The sequence below is a fragment of the Lutra lutra genome, chromosome 4 (genome assembly GCF_902655055.1).
Source record: "Lutra lutra chromosome 4, mLutLut1.2, whole genome shotgun sequence".
In the NCBI taxonomy this organism is placed as follows: domain Eukaryota; kingdom Metazoa; phylum Chordata; class Mammalia; order Carnivora; family Mustelidae; genus Lutra; species Lutra lutra.
In genome coordinates this window covers 9,007,350-9,023,122 of record NC_062281.1, presented here as the reverse complement: position 1 = coordinate 9,023,122, position 15,773 = coordinate 9,007,350, and the positions used below count along the sequence as shown (strand labels likewise).

At 48.2% G+C, this 15,773-nt stretch overlaps 1 protein-coding gene across 1 annotated transcript in view; it reads left to right on the top strand.

Annotated features, from left to right (window-relative positions):
- Positions 1-11,756, top strand: part of TG (thyroglobulin) — a 237,827-nt gene extending 226,071 nt beyond the window's left edge. The window contains exons 46-48 of the mRNA XM_047727291.1: positions 9,066-9,200; positions 10,504-10,697; positions 11,552-11,756. Coding sequence (XP_047583247.1) covers positions 9,066-9,200; positions 10,504-10,697; positions 11,552-11,652 — 430 coding nt within the window. The 3' untranslated portion in view covers positions 11,653-11,756. The remainder of the gene's footprint in view (positions 1-9,065; positions 9,201-10,503; positions 10,698-11,551) is intronic.
- The last annotated feature ends 4,017 nt before the right edge of the window (positions 11,757-15,773 follow it).

The following is a 15,773-nucleotide window of genomic DNA, read 5'->3' as shown; positions in this document are numbered from 1 at the left end:
GACAGGTCCCAAGAAAACAACTGCAAAGGAGGTAGTTTCTGGGTGCCAGCCACTGAAAGAGGAGCTATGGGGGCCCTTCATCGTAAGCTCGCTGGTGCTAGTTCAGCGTTTCCATGGAAATCACTATGGGGCTGTGGGGGAGGGGGGTTGCTGTATATGAACTGTGTGTGGCCGTCAGGGCCTTCCTTCAGAGTCCTTGATCCTAGAGTCCTGAGGGTTCATTCCCACATTTTAACAGTGCAGAAGACAGTTCAGAGAGATGGGTCTTAAGTCCCCTTTGAATGGGCATGGGATAGGGCTCTTGGGTTGACACATCCATATAGGATGCCAGATAATTCTTTGATTTGGGGAGAAGCAGCTCAGCATAATGGAAGAACTCCCCCTTTGGAGTTAAATCAACTGGAGGTTTAATTCCATCTCTTCCATTCATTAACTGCCTACATTTGAGCAAGGTTTTTCTCAGTTTACCCACCTATAAAATGGGTATAGTTACATCTACTTCATAGTATGAAGATTCAAGTCAATGTATGTTAAAAACCTGGCATATTCTAGATGTTCAATATTAAGGTGACTTTTACTTCTGGAAAAACAAGGCTCTGAGAAGAAAAAAAAAATCAAGATGACTTAAGAGGCAGTAACGTTCTTCCTTTATACGTTGTCCCAACCCTGGGAAACAAAGCCATAGCTTCTAGACTCAAGACATTTTGTACACCACTACATTTGCATTCTAGACATGTGTGTGCATTCCAGGGGCCTTTAACACTCCAGATTCAAAATATGATCTTTTCAGTTGACTGTCTCCTGGAGTTTGTTGGAATTAGCAAACCAAAGAAAATATTAAGTGGTTGGATTCTTGAGTTGGGTCCACTGGCCTGGCAACATTGATGGAGGTGAGTCATTTTCTAAAACTGACCACTCCAATCTAGTGATAAAGACATGTGCCATGTGTCCTTCCCAATGTGGATTCAACAAATATTTGCCTGCTGCCTTCTATGCCCCAGATCCTAGCAATGGACAGAAAGAGGCTGTCTTCTCGGTGTTAACTTATGTTAGGGGGTGGGGATGGTGAACATCTAAGGACAGGGTGCAAAGAACAGACAAAACACATATCGTAAGCAGGAAAAGTTCAGAAAACTGCCCTGTGAAGGAGAAAGGGAAAAGGCTTGACATGTATGAGAATAAAGAAGGAGACCAGGGAGCTGGAGTCTGGTGAAGAGGGGGAGGGTGGTTGTAGATGTGGGGGGGAAATAGGGTCCTGTAGTTCACATAGGAGTTTGTAAACTGTGACAGGCAAAGATAGTATTTTTTCTGAGTGTGATGGAAAGGCATTGGAGATTTCCAAGAAGGCAAGTGTAGAAAATGGTTCTTTTCTTTCCCACTCAAATCACAGCTCACTGAGAACCAGGTGGGTTTCTTAATGGAATGTGGAATAGAAATCCTGTTATCCAGGGTGATGATCAGCTGGTTCATCAGAAAAGTCAGTTAAGATGGGAACTCACAAGAAATGAATAAGGTAGACATATTAACCTTGAACATGTTATCGTTTCTGTGTGCACTGAAACGTGCATTCATCTTTGAGTCTGTCAGTGCATGGTCAGAGCCTATAGTCATAAAGTGCTCCCTTTGGGGTGAGGGGAATGTGCTATGGTGAGTGCTGGGAAGTGTGTAAGCCTGACAATTCACAGACCTGTACCCCTGGGGCAAATAATACATTATATGTTAATAAAAATAATTAATTTTTTAAAAAGGAAAGAGAAAGTGCTCCCTGTGAGATTCTTTGCCAAACCATGAACATAACGCACGGCCTCTGATTCCCAGCTTCGATTTCTGGAAAGTGGGGTAGCCACGTGCTATTTAATTAATTTAATTAAATTCTACAATTACAGGGACAGATACAGCTGACATCAACAGGTTTGAGGCAAACACAGCTGGCTCTTGGTAAACACATAACTTCCTGGTGGGAATGGATGCACCAGGCCAGGAAAATTCAGCCTTTGCAGAGCAGTGGTCATTATGCTTTATGTGGGGAATAAAACGTCCAGGTTATGGGGTGCCTGGCCAGCTCAATCCATAAAGCATGGGCTCTTGATCTTGGGGTCATGAGTTTGAGCCTTGTGTTGGTTGTAGAGTTTACTTTAAAAAAAATTAAAACAAATAAAATGTTCAAGTTAATGCACCAGGTCCCCCGAGACTTCACCTGTGTGTACCACCCAACTTCGCTGGGCTTTCAGGACTGTGAAAATATGCAGGTATTTCATTTGGGGCTGAGGATGGAATTGTATCATTTAAAGTAAATTGGGGAGCTAAGTTTTTAAAGGGTTGCATAGTGAATCTTTTTGTAAAACAAGAGCCATTTGTAAAGCGTATGATTGCCTCCTGATAATTCATAGGCAGAATCTGAACTTCCCCACATTAGATTTGCCCAAAGAGAAGCACAGTCACAGGTTTCTATTTGTAAGTTAGTAAACACTGCCTCAACCCCTCAAAAAAAAAAAAAAAAAAAAAAAAAAAAAGCCTGGGAAGCAGAAGGATTTCCATTCCTCCTTGTTCCTGATTTCCGTTGGAGGAAGTTATTTAGAGATGCCGGCTAGAGATAAGAGAGGGAGTATATTTTATGGGGGTGAGGTCAACAAACTTCCTTCTGCAGGGAGAACAACAAGGATAGAAATCTCTGGAACAACAGGCCCTCACATCAGTCAGTCAGATGCTCTGGAGCAGGGAGCCTCTCCACAGCACAGGGATCTTCAACCCACGATCAGTGTAAGAACGACCTCCCCACTCGCTCTCCTCACCTTGAGGGGAGCCCCTCTCAGGTCGTTGTGCTCCCTAATCAGCCCCTAAGGGCTGTGAATGATGTGTGGGCAGCAGAGCTCAAGTCAGGAGCTTGTGCAATGACTCATCTCTGAAAAGTGGCTTGAGGCTGGTTGGAATGCAGGCCTGTCCTCCCGATGGTGCGTACCAGCAGGACTGAAGACGATGAGGATGGCCCAGTGGGGAGGTTGGGGCGCATGATGTAAGCAGAACCAGCCCTTTTGTCTCTCCCGGACAAATGCAGTAACCCCTTGATTTCTCAATTCAAGCCTTCCTTCTCACACCGCTCCAGGAATGATTCTAGAAGAAACATAGCTTGCAGCTTGCTTGCTTAGAAGCTACTCATGTCCCCCAATCTCCTTAAAGATGTGACCTTCCATTCCTCTGACCTTGGTTCTCACACCTTCCACATAACCAGAGCCTGAAGGACCTTAGTTAGCAGCAGGCAGGGAAGTTGTTCCCAAACTTTTGGTTTACCTGGGCCTGGAAAAATGCCAATTTCACTTTTTGGCATGGTGCTCTTCTCAGTACAAGGGAGGGGACCACCCCGAGATTTGGGGCCTCTGCCGTTTGTTACAGCAGCATCCCGGCTCACAAGGCCGTTCCCCCCAACCCCCTCACTAAAGCCCCACTTGTTTTTCCCACACAAGTCAACCCGGAGAGGAATTCCTCTCTCTGACTTTCTGTAAGCTGCTCTCAATGCCCTTGCCTGAGACAGGCGCCATCACTCTCTCTCTCTTCTTGTGAGGTACTGTAAACAATCTCAGCATTTGATATCTAGCTATCCTCCATCTCACAACATCTTTTAAAAATGTCAGCTTCTCGGCCTTTCCTGTGAGACTGTGAGCCGTGCCAGATGGCTGACTTAGCCTCTTCTCTCCCCAGCCCCTGTTCAGACCACCACACACAGCGGGCAGGGAGCTAATGGGCCCCAGTGAGGTCTTGTTCTGACGTCCAGCGTTGTGCCCCCATAAACACACACACGCACACACAATCATCCCTGAGATGTGGCCAGTCAGTTCCTCCCATACTCTGGCTCATGGTAGCATCTCCAACATCATCAGCAACCATAGCTCTTCCATGGATGGCAGTTTGTCAAGAGGGATTTCCATCCACTACAGTCTGGGAGCATCCAGGGATCTTATACGGAAGGCTGAACAGAGATGATCAGAGTGTGCAGCGAGGAAAACCAAGGCTCAGAGAGTCAGCGGCGGTATTGGGCTTGGAGCCTGGCTCCGGCAGCCCAGGCAGGGAGCTCTCCTCACCCCCACACCCACATGTGACAATGAGAGATCCAGACCTGGCCTGAGCCTGGAGCAAGTAACTGTCAGCTGAGGGAAAGGCTGACTGGAGCATTCTTACCAAAGACAGTAAGTGACAAATAAAAGCTAAGTACCACCAGTTTGAGCACAGACCCACGCAACAGCTTCGGGGTGGGTGTTTGTGATCACACCTAGCACAGAGCACCCCAAATCGATAAGTATGAACTGTCAGCCCCACCATGGCCAATCAGCTAACAAACTTCTCTTTTTACCTTGTCTGTCCCTGGATTGTTCTTCCTCATCTCCTCCTGCTGCCACAGAATCCGAATGCCCTCTTCTCCCTCCAGCAGTCCTGGGATTCTCAGCCAGGGCCCAGAGTCCTCCGATCCCAAATGCCCCCTTCCACAGCTCCCACTGGCTGCCCTTCCTCCAGATGTCTGCCTTAAACTGCTCGAAATAACTCCAGCATTCTGATAAAGATCAGCCCTGCTAAGGAAAAAACAAAGCAGAAGTCTTCATACACAACAGGCTCTTAAGTTAAACAGCTCTTATGAGCTGGAAGGTCAGGTCTTTTCCCAAAAGCAGTGCCCTGTGACCTGCTGGGGCCTCACACAGACCTACTGGGGTCTCTGTGACAGCTGGAGTTGACCTGAGCCCATTCACAAGGGCCATCTTTCCCCAGCTCCCAAGGCCCATGGTATCACCTTCGTAGGTTGAAATTCTCTGTGGCGAGAATACTTACACCATGAAAATTGGCAAAAGGCAATTGTTTTATTTATTTATTTGTTGATGTGGGGGGTGGGTCAGAGGGAGAGGGAAAGAGAGAATCTCAAGCAGATTCCTTGCCCTGTGGAGAGCCCAACGTGGGGCTCGATCTCATGACCCTGAGATCATGACCTGAGCTAAAATCAAGAGTCGAACCCTTAAATTACTGAGCCCCTCAGGTACCCTAGAATGATGTTATTAACCAGAACACTGTTGGAACAGATCTTCTCAGGAACATGAGAAAAGCTAGAAGGCTCTCCCAAGAAAGTGTTGATATACAGTGTTACTCTGTTTCACATATAACTCATGGCCCTCTGGAACCCTACAATGGAAGTCTCAGATTAAAGACCCTCATTCTTAAGTTTTCAGGTGTTTCTCACAGGTAAAGAGGAAAAAGGAATGAGTGTCTGAGCTAGAAACTAAGCATGAGATTTGAAATATTTTATTGCTCCCCTTCCCTGGCTATTTGGAAGCATGGTCCGGTCACCATGTTGCAGATGAGAACACTGAGGTCCAGAAAGGTCATGCATCTTGTCCAAGCCTTCACCGATATTAGGTGACTGAACTAGGGTTTAGACCGTGTTCACCACACGGCCACTGTAGTAGACAGAAATGCAGCCCGTTGATATGTTGGTGTCCTGATCCCCAACGCCTGTGACTGTGGTACCTTATCTGACAAAGGGACTTGACACATGTTGTTAAAGCTCTCCAGATGGGAGATTATTCAGGATCATCCATGTCGGCCCAATGTAAGGACCCAAGTCCTTCAAAGCATCAGCGGAAGGGAGAGGAGTGTGTGGTAGATGGCATGCTGGCTTTGAGAACAGAGGGAAGGAGTCATCAATGGTGGCCTCCAGGACCTCCAGGAGGTGGGAGTGACCTTCATCTCATGACCAGGGAGAAAACAGGAAACTGGGTCCTCTACCTCAAGGAACCAAATTCTGTCACAACCCATGAGTAGGAGGCAGTTTCTCCCTCAGAGCCTCCAGAAGGAACAACGTCTCCTGACACCTCGATTTTAGCCCAGGAAGACCCGTGCCTGCCCTTCAAACTCTGGAAACTGTGAGATAGTATGTGTGTGTTGATTTGAGCCATTTTGTGGTCATTTCTTAGGGCAGTGGTGGAAAACTCACATGGCCACTTTCCCTGAAGGGCCTCTGAGAAGCAGACCACTTCCGTCCTCCACATGGCAGGGGAAGGAGCAAAACCTGGTGGGGCAGCGGAGGGCACAGGCATCCCCTATTGAGGTCGGGCTGCCGGCTTCCTCTGCAGCTCACACAGAGTAGGTGGCCCCTAAGGCTATGTGTGAGGCCAGGGGCTCTGCTGGCCTTGGAATCACAGGCCGTGTGAGTCTGGCATCGCCACTTCCCAGCGTGGGGCCTTGGCGAGAAAATGGCCTCTCTGAGCATACTTTCCTCCAGTGTAAACACTCTACAAATTACTCCAAGAATGTCTACTCTCAGGACTGTGGAGATAATGGGGTGAAGAGTGTACCTGAGGGCTGATTTCTGTTGCCCTTACAACTTTTATTTTCCTGGCTTTTTTTGCTCTGTATTCCTTTCCCCTCTGTGTCTTACAACATCATTGAGAAGCCAGGTCATCCCTCTGCGGATCAGGGACTGATCTGCAGCCTTTGCCCACAGGTAGACAGAGAGTGGGATTTGGGGTCTGGGGGACTCAGCTCCAGATCCTGGCTCTCCCTTGTTAGAGGCATTGGCAACCTTTCTGAGCCTTGGGTCATCACCTGGGAAATACACAGATGATGTCATTTCTGTTTTTGGTGGGTCCCAAATGTGGGTGGTCCAACCCTGGTACCTGGCACAGCTCAGCTGCTCAGGAAATGGCAATTGGAAACAGGGACTGAGTGGAGCTGGTGACCAACAGGTCACCTTGGCCAGTGCAGGCTCTGGACTCTTGTCTGTGCTTGACCACAAATACTTCTGGAAGGAACTCAGCTTCTCGGAGATGAGGAGGTTTAAATGTTGATGCCACTGCTCCGTCCTGCTCCCCTTTGTGAGTTTAAACCTTTCCTAAATGGGTGCAGGGTGCCTGATGCTGGTTGCAAAGGGACACCATGGTGTATGGTTGAAATCCTTAGCCCTGTTTATCTCACATGGTCTCCCGTCCATTCTACGACGCCTTCCAGCGTGGAGCCGTGTTGACGCACAATGACCATGATCATAATACTCTCTGGCGCTTGGAAATGCACTTGTCACTGGTTTGCACGTGCCCTGGTGGTTCAGCCTGGCATTTAATTATGAGCGAACTAAGACCTAAGTCAAGTGACTCACCCAGGGTTACACTGGCCCTAAGTGACCGAGCTGACTGAGCTGACTGAATCAGTCCCAGGCTATTCCTTCTATGACCTGTTGACAGTCATATGCACCGATCATGCTTATGGTGGTCCCAGGAGGAATTCCAGCCCCTGCACCCTTCAGAAGTCCATCCAGCCCGAGCCCTTTCCCAGCACATGCGTGCAGTGGGTGTCTCTGCCCATCATGGTTGACAACCCCGGAGAGCCCCCAGCCTGAGATGCTGCTGTTAGCCTGATGACAGCTGCTTACACAGCAAGTAGAAGGATAGAGGAGAAAGAATACTCACTCCCCTTACCTTTCAAACACCCACTACATTGACCTCCTTATTCTGGTCTTCACAACGACCCCATAAAGCCAGCATTTAATTATGTAACTGCTCCAAAAATGATGAAGCAGGGAATCGGGGAGGTCATATAACTTGCCAGAGGTCACCAGCTTGGAAGTGGGGAGGACTAAGACCTGGGAAGGGGGCCCTGGGGTGGGTGCCTCCCCTTAGATCCTGCCCCTAGCCACACTCCTGATCCGACTCTGCTGTTTGATTCACTGCATGCCTCTGGGAAGTCAGGAAACCTCCCTGGACTTTGTTTCCTTCATCTGTAGAATTAGAGTTGGCTCTTGCAATAATAAGTTGGGGCCAACTAGAAGGTTGGAGAGGTCAGTCTCCACAGAAGACTATGCTCACTTCTGACACCATGTGCAATTGCAGGGTCTTCCCCAAACCACCCCCTGGGTTGATAATTCTCTAGAAAGACAGACCTCACTGAAAACTGCTGTACTCATGGTTAAGGAGATACAGGGAAAGGATGTGGATGGAGACCAGACAAAGGAAAAGTGGCATGGTGTAGAGCCCAGGAGGGTTCCAAGCACAGAGCCCCCCAGTCCCCTCCCTATGTGGTCGGGGGGGGGGTACTCTGTTGGCACTGATATGTGACAGTGGACATGGGGTGGTCCCAACCAGGGCAGCTCACCCAAACTTGGCTGTCAGAGGCTTTATTAGAGCCCTGTTATTTAGGTGCAATTGACTGATTCATTGCCCATGGTTAGTCTCCATCTCCAGGTCCACTGGTACCATGTGGCCCTAAGTCACATGGTTTTTGGCATGACCAGCCCCCACCCAAGGCTATCAAGTGGGACCACATATATGGAAAAGTCCAGTGTGGGGAGACTCTGCCCTAAACAAAGTTATGACCACAGGTGCAAAGGCCCGACTTCTCTTTGGGAAAAGTCTAATTCTTTGCTACACAATGAAGTCCCTTCGAGCTTTCCCACTCTGACGCTCCCAGCATTCACCCCCATGGCCCCAGGTTCCCCTGGCCTGGTCTCTGCAGTGCCAGCTCCAGCCCTGTCCACTCCAACCAGTTATCTGGCCTCCACACACTTATCCCTGTCTGCTGCTACTAATTATTATTCATTTCACTCATAGTGTCTATGAACTGACCAACAGTCTTGTGCTGGGTGCCGGACTAGGGGTGGCTAGGTGGATGAATGTCATCCTTGAACAGGTGTGAGAGTGTAAGTCCTATGAACAAGGGCTAACACAGAGAAGGGCTTGAAACACAGGCTCTTTTGAACAGACAAACGTTCTCTTGATGCTGCAAGTATCATGGTTAGACTTCGGTCAAAAGAGCATCCTCTCGGGAAGTCGCTTACAGGCATCATTTCTGGAGAGGTAAGTGCTCAGCTACGGGTGTACTTCAACCAGAAGGCGTCATCCATCTGCTCCAAGGGGGCATTGGATTCAAGGCCAATCCATATCTCAACTAAACAAACTAAGTACTAAGCCAGAATCTTAAATATAAAGACAGAAAAGTCCTCATTTGGGGAGGAATATTGGGTTTTAGCTCTTTGGCTTTTCTGGTAGTTTATTATTCCTTTAACTTTTGCTTCTTCTTGTTTCTGTGTGATTCCTCAGCCTGGACTTGCTGGCAGATGTTCAGTATGCCTTCGGGCTTCCCTTCTACCCTGCCTACCAGGGGCAGTTCACTCTGGAGGAGAAAAGCCTGTCACTGAAAATCATGCAGTTCTTTTCGAACTTCATCCGATCAGGGTGAGTGGACCACATGGGCCCACTGCGGCCATCACGCCTGCCTCCCTCCCTAACCCCCTTAGATGTTGTGGTCACCTGCTACTGTTCTCCTTGTCTCAGTCCCCCTCTTCTAGGCCAAACTATGTCTGTGTAGGTTCATCTTGGTGAAGGGAAGCTTCCACCCACACACTGCCTTATTCAGCCACATTCTCTGGCTTTAGGTCAGGGTTTCTGAACCTCAGCACTGCTGATGTGGGGGCAGGTAAGTCTTTGTGGTGAGGGCATCCTGTGCAGCCCGGGCGGCTTAGCAGCCTCTCTGGTCTCCACCCACTAGATGCCAGTAGCACCTTGTCCCAGCTGTGAGAACACACTATCAGATGGTGCCGGATGCCCCCTGGGGGGCACAAACTCCCCAAGTTGAGAACCATGGTCTTAGGTGATCAAATTCAGTTAAGATGTTCAAGACCCTTCCTTATCTACCTTGGCATCCCTGCATACCTCTATTCTAACCCCAGTGGCATAGTCACTGTCCCCACCTCCAAGCATGGCTTCCCCTTTATCTCTTTGCCAGACATCATCCGTAACCTACTGACAGTCAGAAACCCAAAACCCAACCATAATTAAAAGCAGGGCAAAGTAGAACTTTATCTAGTTCATTGCGGGAGTTGAGTGGAAAGGCTTTTCTTTTAATTCAGATTTAGAAAATGTTTCGCTGGGGAAGTGACATGGAAGCTGGGCCTTGAAGGACAAGAGGATATTCAGACACAAGGTGCCAGACAGTAGAAGGAGCCTAGGAGAGGAGCATACAAGCAAAGTCACTTCAGTGGAAGGGACGAGAAACAGCTTATTTGGTGAATGTCAGGAGGTCAGGTGGGGCTGGGAGGAGGGGCTGATGGCAGGGGGGGAGAGGTGCCTGAGCGTGACAAGGGATGGCCTCACCTTCATAAGGTAGATGGCTTATAGGGGGTAGACAAGTTGGCCTGGTTCGGGGCCCACCCTCCTTCCCAGGCCTTGGACAAATGGAGGCATTCCAGGGACATTCCAGGACTGGTTGTGGTGTCCAGATAGAAGGGCACAGGATGGAAGGGGACATGGTGACCTTGTGTGAATTCCAGAAATGGGCCTTTCCACTTTCAGTCATTTGTAATGTGGCAGATCAGAACACAGCTGCAGAAATCGGATCAGGCAGGTCCAAACCCTGCTTTGACACCTAAAGGTGAGGGACTTGGTCCTTGGACACCAAGTGCAAGTGGAAAGGGATCCCAAGTGATAAAAGGAAAGCCATGTTTCCCTCATGGATGTTTCTTTCTTGTCATTTTCCCAGAAATCCGAACTACCCGCATGAGTTCTCAAGGAAAGCCCCTGAGTTTGCAGCCCCCTGGCCTGACTTCATCCCACGGGCAGGCGGGGAGAACTACAAGGAGCTCAGCGTCCTGCTCCCCAATCGACAGGGCCTCAAAAGCACTGACTGCTCCTTCTGGTCCAAGTACATCCAGTCTCTGAAGGCGGCAGCTGCAGGTGGGGAAGCCAGAGCTGACAGGGGCTGGGCAGAGGGCGGGCGGGTCGTTCATCCCCAGCATCTACTGAGCTCACTGTGTGGCAGACCCAGGTTGAGTGCTTGGAGCCACTGAGTCATGGAGTGCCATCAACACAGCCCTTCTCCATGAGGAGCTCCCAGTTGGGGGGGGCCTCCTGTTCTGAAGGGGGAATTTTCAGAGAGATTAAGCCTCAGAGCCAGGACACCAGGGGTCTGGGGATGGGATTTCTAGCTGGGGAGAAGTAGGTATTATCACCTCTTACCGCTGAAGTGCACTTCCTGATGAGCAGGTATTAAGGAGATAAACCGAATCATAATGAGGGCACTGGGAATACAGAATGAATGCAATGCCCTTAAGAAGCTTCCAGAAGAGGGGGGGAGTGAGTAACATAACCCAGAGAATGGCTCTCAGCTGTCCCCACCATGAGATGGAAGTCTGCACCCAGGCCAGTAGGAGCCCAGTGGAGGGAGGGTCTGAGAAGGCTTCCCAGGGAGGTGGGTGGTGGGCTGAAGGTTTCCAGAATGACATGATTTTTTTGTGCGGCTAAACATAGGAGTGCAACATTCAACAAAAAAGTGACCTTGTCCACCATGTTTTAGACCCTCAGTGCTGAATTTAGCCTACAAGGCCAAGGGGATCTCTGTTAAACCCAAGTCTTATTATAGTCCTAGCATGACCTGAGAGCCTGGTGATGAATCTGGTACCCGACCCCTGGAAATGCCCCTCCATTGAACATTTGTAGGGAAGGCCCATCAGAGGCTGAAGTCTTTTAGGGCTGAGGGGGAAGAGACAAGGGAGGAGTCCTGATCTGAATGGACCACCCTTCTATTTCAGATAAAGCCAAGCAGGAGCTGTCAGCACAGAGTGAAGAGGAGGATGGGCTGGTTAACCCTGGGCTGACAGGAGAGCCAGGATCCAAGAGCTACACCAAGTGACCATCTTCTAAGACCCTCCTGCCTAGCCTGCCAACCCCATCTCTGGCTGCCACAAGGCATCTTATTCTCTAAAATAGCCACTAACTTTCAATAAAGTGTCTAGATGCCGTGAAACATTGGTGACTCAGATTTGTTAATTCAAGACAGTCCTGGGGAGACACCAAACTGTGTTTTAATGATCTTCCTAAGGCTTGAATCCCAGGTTGCCATTTCCTTCCAGCCAATATTTGTGGAGCATTCTGTGTACACCAGGCCCTGTGCTGATTGCAAGGGAGGCAGAGACCCTGCCCTATAGAGGAAGAAAAAGGCAGGTGAACAGCTGTGAACAATAACACAAGAAATGCGATGCATTGAGGGCAGGCCACAGAGTGATACAATCCCACCTGCGTGTTAGAAAGGATTTTCAAGTGAAGGTTCCAGAATGGAGGTGGGAGACCAACTAGGCTGGTCCAATATCCTAAGCAAGAGACAATGAGGTCTGAATCCAGGTAGTGAGAGTAGAGGTGGGGAAGGCAGAGATCTGAGAACTCTTTAGGAAGCAGAATTGATTGGACTTGATTGAGTGTGAAAGGCTTGGGGCAAGGAGATAGAATTTTTACCCTAGTTAGGGTTACTTTGGGCTCCCAGATCAGCAAGAGATTTGATCATTTACCCCTCTAAGGGACATACTCATGAAGGAGAATCTAAGACTGCCTCTCTTTTAATCACACACACATGCACACACACAGAAAGAGAGAGAATTAACCCAAAGTAAAAGCAGATAGAGCTGGTTAACGGCCTCCATGTCATTTATAAAGTATGTCAGAAGATGTGTTGACACACATCACCTCATTTGAGCATAGACAAAATTCAGTAATTGTTCATATGTTGGGAACATCACCCCCATTTTGAAGAAGTAGAAGGTGAGTCTCAGAAAGGCTTGTGACATGCCTAAATTCATACAAGGGGGAGGTGGAGAATCAGAGTTCAACTCAGGTCTTCTGATTTCTCTATTTCCCTGTACTTCCTAGACTTTGGATAGGTCTACAGCCAAACTCTGTGTCATCCAGAACCTACTGAAACTATTGAAAACCTCAGGTAACCTCTCATCTGCTTAGAGGATCAATCAGGATAGTTCAGTGCAAGTAGCAAACACCCAACTACAGTGCCTTAACTGAAGTGTACTCCAGGAGGGGGATGGTCCTAGGATTGGCCTTCCTCTTTGCTGTCTTCATACATGGATGATGCCTCATTTCACTGACACAATATGGTTGCCACTGTTCCAGACATCACATTTGCTCCTAATGGCATCCGCACTGGAAGCAGGCAAGGCGTGGTATGGAGGGACTTTCCTGTAAGCATCTCTTTCTTTTCTTGGAAAATTTTCTTTCCCAGAAATTCCCAGCAAGATTCCCTTTACATTTCATTGGTCATAATGGTGTTGTGTCCCTACTTTTAGACCACTCACAATAGGGAATGGGCTTACCATGATTTGATTAGACAAACATGACTTACTCCCTAGAGGATATTCCCTAGACATACTGCTGTCCCAACAAAGCTGGGGTACAGTTAGCAGCAATGAACGGAGAGATACTTACAGGGTAGAAGCATAGGGTTTCCTCATCCACCAACACCTTAGTGGGGGCTTTGAAATAAGATCTGGGCCAGGAGTTCACAGTAGTGGAATGACTTGGAGTAATTCATTTAGCCCAGTGGTTCCCAGCCTTGGCCAACAGCTAGAATCATCAGAGTCCTTTTACAAAATCCCAGTACCAATGCCACATCCCAGATCAATTAGATTGGAATCCTGGAGGGGGTGGGTAGGGACCAGGCATCAGGGAATTTCAATGCACAGGTAAGAATGGACCCCACTCTTAATTTCTCTGATCTTTATTTTACTTAATTATAGAATGGTTTCCATTAAGTTTACCGGATGAGCAATGCTTCACAAGGGGTATGCTGGAAGCATTTTTATTTCAGTTTAGTATCCATTTCGGGTAGGCAGAATAATGTCCTTTCCCAAAAATGATAGCCCAATTCCTAGAAACTATGAATAACTAAGGCTATACTCTAAGTGGTATTAGGTCAAAGATGGAGTTAAGGTTGTCAATCAGCTAACCTTAAGATAGGGAATATATCTGTGATTACCCACTCAGGTCCAATGAACAACAATGTAATAACAATTACCAGGTGGGTCTTCAAAAGTAAAAGAGGGAGGCAGGAGAGGGGACCAGAGGGATGTCAGTGTGAGAAGGACTTGGCCCAAAATTGCTGGTGCTAGAGATGGAGGAAGGGATTGTGCGGCCTCTAGAAGCTGAAAAAAGCAAAGAAATGCCCTCTCCCCTTCAACCTTCAACCATAAAAAGGAATGCAGCCTGCTGACCCCTTGATTTTAGCCTACTGAGCTTTATGTTGGATTTCTGATCTACAGAACTGTGAGATAATAAATTTCTATTGTTTTAAGCCCATAAATTCATGATGATTTCTTCCCACATTCATAGAAAACTAAAATATTGTTATCTCTATCAGAGGTATAGTTTATCCTGCCTTTGGACCAAACCTCAGGCATCACTCATTGTTTTCCTGATCATAAAAATTCTACTCCAGACCAATACTGAAACACCAAATCCACCACCAGTAGTCCTGGACATGGGTCATTCACGTTCTTTAATGTGGTTGGAGTGGGGGATGGTCTAATGTTGGTGGAACCAAGTTGGGCCACCCCCTTTGTTGGCCTTGCACTACAGTCTAGTACCAGATGCCACCTGCTATTTGCTCTCGGTCTTTGAAAACTGAGCTAGAAAACATCCCATTTTAACATCCTGTTGTAATAATATATGCTTACTTTGCAAATCCGCCCTGCAGATTAAGGGCACTAATGTATATAAAGAGAAAACAGTGAAGTAGTGTTCACAAGCCCTTATAGTTAACAGTCTATTCAAGGCATGTGACTACCAGCCCGTCCACAAGAAAGCTATAGATGGGAGACTGATAAGGGATCCAAAGGCCAGGCTGTCTGAGCCTCTGCCTGGAACAGCTCGCAGAAAAGAGTGACCAAAGAGGCAACACACTGTAGTTAGATGGTTTGAGCTAAAGGGGGCCTGAGCCCATATCTTTTTTTTTTTTTAAGATTTTATTTATTTATTTGACAGAGATCTCAAGTAGGCAGAGAGGCAGGCAGAGAGAGGGGAGGAAGCAGGCTTTCTGCTGAACAGAGAGCCCGATGCGGGGCTCAATCCCAGGACCCTGGGATCATGACCTGAGCCAAAGGCAGAGGCTTAACCCACTGAGCCACCCAGGTGCCCCCTGAGCCCATATCTTGATGAAGAAGTGACAGCCAGAGAGAAGGTATGCATCCCAGGCTCCCAGAGCCAGCCCCTGGCTGGGCTTGTTTCAGAAAGGCAGCCCCACACTGCCACTCTAGGACTTTCTCCTACACCAGAGATTCATCTGGAAGTCCTTGTCCGTGCCCAGATGGGATGGGCCAGCAGGATGGGTGCCAAAACAGCCATAAGACATCACAAACTCTTTTCCCCTTGGCCAAGATCGGTAAGGACACAGGACACGCAGTGCCAAGGCCAGGGTCACTGAGAAGTCAGGAGGTGAATAGGGCAGCATCTCACCCTGGGAACCCAAATGATCTTAAAGATTAGCTAAAACAGGAATCAAGAAAGGAAGTGAAGAAATTCACCATAAGTCCAGTCATTCATCTGAATCAGCTTCCTCTTGAGCTGGAAGCAGACCTGAAGGATAGGAGAAGGAGGTCAGTGACTTTCTCAAAGGGAAGTTGTAACATCAGCCTGCAAGGTCCTCTGCCTCCCAAGTCCCTGATGGCAGCTGAATGGCCAGAGCTCCGGGTCCCCCGCGGTTCCCCCTGGAGTTGAGAAGATGAGAACAACTCCTCCCAGACCATCCAAGACCCTCAGGCAGTGGTTCTAAGACAGAAGTCAGCACATGAAAATCAGTCTCCTATTTTTAGAATCAGAGATCCCATTTTTTTTTTTTTTTAAGAATGAATAGGTCTAGGGCAGGGTTCAGGAATCTGTGTTTTCAAATACACAACACCTGCACTCAAGCAATTACCTCCCATGGCCCCCACCTGCCATCATCCCCTCTGAAGCAGCCCCCTCTTTTCAGAGTTC